The sequence below is a fragment of the Aureococcus anophagefferens genome (assembly GCF_000186865.1).
Source record: "Aureococcus anophagefferens unplaced genomic scaffold AURANscaffold_12, whole genome shotgun sequence".
NCBI lineage: Eukaryota > Pelagophyceae > Pelagomonadales > Pelagomonadaceae > Aureococcus > Aureococcus anophagefferens.
The window spans coordinates 743,060-749,570 of NW_008705572.1; the positions used below are offsets into that span (position 1 = coordinate 743,060).

At 72.9% G+C, this 6,511-nt stretch overlaps 2 protein-coding genes across 2 annotated transcripts in view; one reads left to right on the plus strand and one right to left on the minus strand.

Moving 5' to 3' along the window:
- Nucleotides 1-1,963, minus strand: part of AURANDRAFT_64935 (hypothetical protein) — a gene marked incomplete at both ends in the record, with an annotated part of 7,655 nt that extends 5,692 nt beyond the window's left edge. The window contains one exon of the mRNA XM_009039792.1: nt 26-1,963. Coding sequence (XP_009038040.1) covers nt 26-1,963 — 1,938 coding nt within the window. The remainder of the gene's footprint in view (nt 1-25) is intronic.
- Nucleotides 1,964-2,472: 509 nt separating this feature from the next.
- AURANDRAFT_59112 (hypothetical protein) lies at nt 2,473-3,426 on the plus strand (the record flags this gene model as incomplete). The annotated part of the gene is made up of 2 exons (XM_009039646.1): nt 2,473-2,918; nt 2,967-3,426. The coding sequence occupies 2 exons, from the start codon at nt 2,473-2,475 to the stop codon at nt 3,424-3,426; spliced, it is 906 nt and encodes a 301-aa protein (XP_009037894.1).
- Nucleotides 3,427-6,511: the final 3,085 nt, after the last annotated feature.

Sequence of the window (6,511 nt, forward strand, 5' to 3'; positions counted from 1 at the left end):
GGCCGTCGGCCGCGGCCTCGGCGACCCACGCCCAGGCGCCGTTCGCGCGCCGGAAGCAGGCGTAGACGACGAGGGACCCCTGGCCGCCGAGCACGAGCAGCGCCGCCGCCGCGCCGCCGACGATGCCCGGCCGCGCGCACGCGGCCACCGCTCCCGCGCCGTCGACGGCGCGCGCCGCGAGCGGCGCGCACAAACCGCCGGCGACGAGCCGCGCGTCCAGCAGGAGCCGGTCGCCGTCGACGGCCGCCGTCGCGAGCACGTGGCCCGCGTCGCCCGCGCCGCAGGCGTCCGCGCGCGCGGCCGCGAGCGCGAGGACCGCGGCCGCCGCGGGGAAGCCGGCGCCGGCGCGCGCCGCGCGCGCGTCGCCGCCGCGGCCCACGGTCGCCACGACGACGCCGCCGTCGCGGCAGACCATGGCGAGCGCCGCCGCGTGGTCGTCGTCGTCGAGGAAGGCGGCCGCGGCGACTTGTTTCGCGGCGAAGGACCCGAGCGCCGCGGGCGCGTGCGCCGCGACGCGCGCCGCGGCCTCCTCCGCCGTTTTCAGGGTCTGCGCGTCGTCGTCCAGGCTCGCCTCGGCCGGCGGCGAGTCCCAGGCGCCGTCGAAGGCGACGACGCGGCCGCCGGCCTCGTCGAAGACGGCCGCGAGCGCGTGGCGCGGATGCGCGACGACCAAACCCGCCGGCGGCGCCGCGTCGCCGAGCGCGAGCCGCGGCTCCGCGGGGCCCGTGCCAAAGTCGACGGCGACGGCGGAGGACGCGGTGGACCCAAAAACGAGCGCGCGGGCGCTCCGGAAGCGCTCCGGCGCCGCGTCGTCGCCGTCGAAGCCCGCGGCGACGACGGCGCGCGAGCCCGCGGCGAAGCCGTCCGCGGCGGCCGCGACGGCCGCGGGCTCCGCCGGCGCGACGTGGAGCACCTCGACGGCGACGCCCCCTGCGTTCGCGGAGGCGACGGCCAGCCAGGCGCGGCCGCCGCGCGCCGGGTCCTCGGGCGCGGCCGGCGGCGACCGCGCGGCGGCGCCGGGGCCGGGCGGCGGCGGCGAGCTCGGCTCTTTCCGCGGCGGTGGCGCGTCCGAGGGCCGGTCGCCGACGGCGTCGAGGTGGCGCGCGGGGCTCGCGAAGCCGACGCCGGCAAGGGCGCCGCGCGCCCACGCGGAGCCCCGCGGCGGCGCGACGCTCGCCCAGAGCTCGAGGACGGCGTTCGCGTCGCCCTTGTGCGCGCCCTTCGCCGGCGGCGGAGGCGCCGCCAGGGCGAAGATGGCCGCCGTGCCGTCGGCGCAGGCGACGACGAGCAGCTCCTTGCCGTGGCCGCCGCTGTCGCGCCACGCGAGGCTCCCCGCGGCGCCCGTCGGCGGAATCGCGTCCGCGCTCGCGCCCGCGGCGCAGCGCGCCCAGGCGTCGACGCCCCGCCGCGTCCAGACGGCGATGGTCCGCGACGTCGGGTCCCCCGTGGGGCTCACGAGGGCCGCCGCGGCCGCGAGGCCCGACGACGACAGCGCGCACGCGGTCGCGACGAGGTCCTCGCGCTCGAGCGCGCCCCGGGCCTCGAGCGCCGCGCGGCCGCCCGGCGCGCGCCAGAGCGTCGGCGCGCCGCCGTGCGCCGCCGCGGCGAGCACGCAGCCGTCGCGGCTCACGGTGAGGCCCAGCGCGAGCGCCGGCGCGTCGACGGCGCCCGGCGGCGACGCCGCGTCGACGCGCCACCCGAGGCCCGTCGACGCGTCGCGCCGGCTCCGCGCGGACAGCAGGAAGAGCGCGCCGTTCGCCGTCGCCGCCGCGATGCGGCCCTCGGCCTCGGCGGCGACGGCGACGACGGCGCCCGCCCCCTCGAGGCCGCCGTCCCGCGCCCACCACAGCACGCGCGGCTCGTCGAGCGACGCCATGACGAGGCCGTGCTTCGGCGCGTACGCCGGCCAGATGGCGACGTCCGTGCCGTCCACGCAGGCGAAGGCCACCGGCGGCGCGGCCATCGCGTGCAGGGCTCGCCTCTGCGGCCACACCTCGTCGAAGCGCAGCTTTGCCGGAAACTACGGCTTCTTTGCATCATGTTGAACTTTCTCGTGTGGTGGCTATGCATGGCCGCGAACCGGGAGGCGCTGATCCGCACGGTCTTCGCCCACGAGCTCTCGGGCGGCGCGGCCCTCGGCCTCGGGGACGAGCGCCGGCCCATGTCCGCGACCATCGCCGAGGTGATCATGATCGCGCCGACGCTCTCCCTGGTCCTCGAACCGGAACCGAAGGACGCGTCGTAACGAAAAAACATCGGGCAGTGGCGAAGCACGAAAGGTGCGCCAGGCTAGACTCCAAACGGCACCAGAACGCGCGTCCAATACGACTGCATCTTGCACTTCATCAACCTGAGCAAATTGGCGATCACCACCACGTCGTCGGCCGCCAGCACCACCAGGCTCGTCGTCGTCGTCGGGCGCCGCAGCACCACCGCACGATCGTCGCCTTCGCCTCCCTCGTAACGACGGCCATGGCGGCGCTCATCGACAAGGAGAACTGGTTCGCGGAGTCGGAGGTCATGTGGCCCGGCCAGCGCTTCTCCTTAAAAGTCGGCGAGGTGCTGCACCACAGCCGCAGCGCCTTCCAGGACATCCTCGTCTTCCAGAGCGAGACCTACGGCCGCGTGCTCGTCCTCGACGGCGTCATCCAGCTCACGGAGCGCGACGAGTTCGCGTACCAGGAGATGATCGCGCACCTGCCGCTCTTCTCGCACCCGGAGCCGAAGCGCGTGCTCATCGTCGGCGGCGGCGACGGCGGCGTGCTGCGCGAGGTCGCGCGCCACGCCTGCGTCGAGACCATCGACATGTGCGAGATCGACGCGGGCGTCGTCGAGGTGTCGAAGAAATTCTTCGCGGAGTCGACGGCGACGGCGTACGGCGACGCGCGGCTCACGCTCGTCCACGCGGACGCGGCGGCGTACCTGCGGACCATCGTCGGCGGCGCCGACGATGGTGCGGACGTAAGCGACCCGGCCGTCGCCGCGGCCCTCGCGCGCCGCCAAACGCCCGGCGGCTGGCCCGGCTACGACGTGATTATTGTGGATTCGTCGGACCCCGTGGGCCCCGCGGAGACGCTCTTCGAGCCCGCGTTCTACGACTCCATGCGCGCGGCGCTGGCGCCGGGCGGCGCGGTCTGCACGCAGGGCGAGTGCATGTGGCTCCACCTGCCCCTCATCTCCAAGGTCGTCTCCGCGTGCCGCGACCTCTTCCCGACCGTCGAGTACGCGTACACGTGCGTGCCGACGTACCCCAGCGGCCAGATCGGCTTCATCATGTGCTCCCTCGACGAGTCGCGCCACGCCCTCGTCAAGCCCGTGCGCGCGCCCGTGGGGCACCTCCAGGACCAGCTCAAATACTACAGCCCGGACGTGCACGCCGCGGCCTTCGTCCTGCCGCCCTTCGCGGAGCGGGAGCTGCGCAAGTAAGTCAGACCCGCCGTCTTTTGGATCCCGACGGGCCGAGCTCATTAGGGAAGCGCCCCCGCCGTTACCCGGCCCGGCCGAGCGTGCCCGGCCGGCCGCCGCCCGGCGGGCGGAAGCGGAGCCGCGGCCGCCGGGGGAGGTTCTTGGGGATGTCGCGGTCCGCGACGGCCGCGAGCGCCGCGAGGATCGTGTCGCCGACGGCGCGGTCGCTCGCGAAGTGGCGGTCGTAGATGGACCAGCACGCGGCCTGCCGCGTCCGCGTCGCCGCCGCGCCCTCGTTGTGCGCGACGCGGTAGACCGCGCCGACGTCCGCGTTGACGGACGCGCAGGGCTCCCAGTCGACGACGCCGTCGAAGGGCAGGGGCAGCTTCGCGTCGCGGCCGTCGACAAAGGGCACGGGCACGGCGCCCGCGGCGAGCGCCTCGAGCCACCGGTAGGTCAGGGGGGCGGAGCCGTCCGTCGCGGCGACGACGTAGGTCGCGTTGAGCAGGTCGCAGTCCGTCGGCGCCTCCGCGGGCACGCAGGGGTCGCAGGCCTTGTCGGAATTCCGCGTGCAGGGCGCCCAGCGCCGCTCGCACGACACGCTGCCGTTCGTGAACGCGACGACGATGGCCCGCGCGCGGTCGTCGAGCTCGAGGAGCTTGTTCCGCAGGCGCGTCTCGTTGAGGCCCTGGAACGTCGCGCGGTACCGCTTCGGCCCGCGCCGGTCGCCGAAAACGCAGCCGCCGCCGCCCGTGAATTTCGGGCGCATCAGCGCGTCCCGGGCCCGAGCCAGCGCGGTTCCCGGGAGCGCGGTATAGCTGTCCGCCCCAAAGGGCCTCGCACGCAGGAGACGGTGCCCCGGCGACGGCGGAGACGCCGCGCCCGCGCGCTCGGGGACGGCCGGCAAGCAGACGTCGTAGCCCGGCCGGTGCCGCGGCGGCGCGCAGTTGGTCATGACGTGGTGCGTGCGCTCGTGGCGCCAGTGCTTGAAGTCGCTCAGCGCGTCGCGCTGGTCGAAGAGGAACGCGCGGCTCCCGGCGAAGGTCTCGACGACGGCCTGCGGCGGCCGCGGCGGCGGCGGCCGCTGGAGCGGGCGCCAGTCGGGATACCGGTTGCCGGCCACCACTTCGGCGTCGTAGTCCACGGCGACGAAGCCCACGGGCACGAAGCAGGCCACGTGGCTCACGAAGAGCTCGGCGGCGCCGGGCGAGGCGACGCGCGACGGGTGGTGCCGGAGCGCGCGCGTGTAGAACGTGTCGTTGAGGTCGCCGATCTCGTCGACGCACTCGTAGAAGTAGAACGGCGGTGCGGTGGAGTTGAGCGCTGCGGCGGATGCGACGCCGAGGAGCAGGCGCAGGAGCTGCCCCATTGTTTGGGATGCTCGGCTAACTTCCTGGTTGACGGCAGTAACTGTTGACCACAGCACAGACTTCAGCGTCGAGCGAGCCAGGTGACGCGCGGCCAGTCGTATCCAGGATTGGTCGCGGAGATTGTTGATGAACGCCGCGGTGACTGCATTGAATTCAGGCGTACTCCCTACCCAGCGTTGTTGGCATTCGCCGGGCCCCGTCGACGCGCTTCGGGGGCGCGGGCGGGTTCTCTCACAGCGATGCTTCTGCTCACCGTCGCGCTCGTGGCCTGCGCCGCAAGCGCCGCACGCGCCGCGCCGTCGGGCCCGTCCAGGCCGATGCCCCGCCTGCTCTCGGAGCAGGTCGCCGAAGACGCAGACACCCAGATCTTCGCGGACGACGCCGCGGGCTCGGGCTCCCAGGCGGCGGTCGACGGCGCCTTGGGCAGGCGCGTCTCCGACGACCTCGACCTCGGCATGGTCAACGGCGGCTCTGACGTCCACGCGCCGGCGAACCCGACGTTCACTCCGCGAGGGAGCGCGACGGCGCTCGGAGGCGATCGTCGTCGCGTGGCAGCCGGCGACGCGGCGTCGCGGGGTGCAAGGCCGAGGCGGCTCCAGGCGAGCCAGCACAGCTTCGCGGACAAGAGCGAGCTCGAGACCGCGGTCGACGCGTGGCTGTCGGACGCGGACGCGGCGGCGCTCGCGTACGGCCACATCTCGACGTGGGACGTCTCCGCCGTGACGGACATGTCGGAGCTGTTTATGTCGAACGGCAACTACTATTACGCTCACGCGGGCGATGGTTTCAACGAGGACGTCGGCGCCTGGGACACGTCGTCCGTGACGGACATGAGCAGCATGTTCCGCTATGCGTCCGCCTTCGACAAGGACATCGGCGGCTGGGACACGTCGTCCGTGACGGACATGAGCGGCATGTTCCACACTGCTGACGCCTTCGACCAGGACATCGGCGCCTGGGACACGTCGGCCGTGGCGGACATGAGCAGAATGTTCGCCGGTGCTGAGGCCTTCAACCAGGACATCGGCGCCTGGGAGACGTCGTCCGTGACGGACATGACCTTGATGTTCTACAGCGCTAAAACCTTCGACCAGGACCTCGGTGCCTGGGACACGTCGTCCGTGACGGACATGAGCTACATGTTCTACGTTGCTCGCGCCTTCGACCAGGACCTCGGCGCCTGGGACACGTCGTCCGTGACGGACATGAGCTGGATGTTCTACTACGCTTCCGCCTTCAACCAGGACATCGGCGCCTGGGACACGTCGTCCGTGACGGACATGAGCTACATGTTCGGCTACGCTTACGCCTTCGACCAGGACATCGGCGCCTGGGACACGTCGTCCGTGACGGACATGAGCTACATGTTCTACGTTGCTCGCGCCTTCGACCAGGACCTCGGCGCCTGGGACACGTCGTCCGTGACGGACATGAGCTACATGTTCCGCTGGGCCGACGCCTTCAACCAGGACATCGGCGCCTGGGACACGGCGTCCGTGACGGACATGAGCTGGATGTTCTACTACGCTTACGCCTTCGACCAGGACATCGGCGCCTGGGACACGTCGTCCGTGAGGGACATGAGCTACATGTTCTTCGGCGCTGACGCCTTCGACCAGGACATCGGCGCCTGGGACACGTCGTCCGTGACGAGCATGAGCGGGATGTTCTACGGTGCTGACGCCTTCAACCAGGACATCGGAGCCTGGGACACGTCGTCCGTCATTAGCATGAGT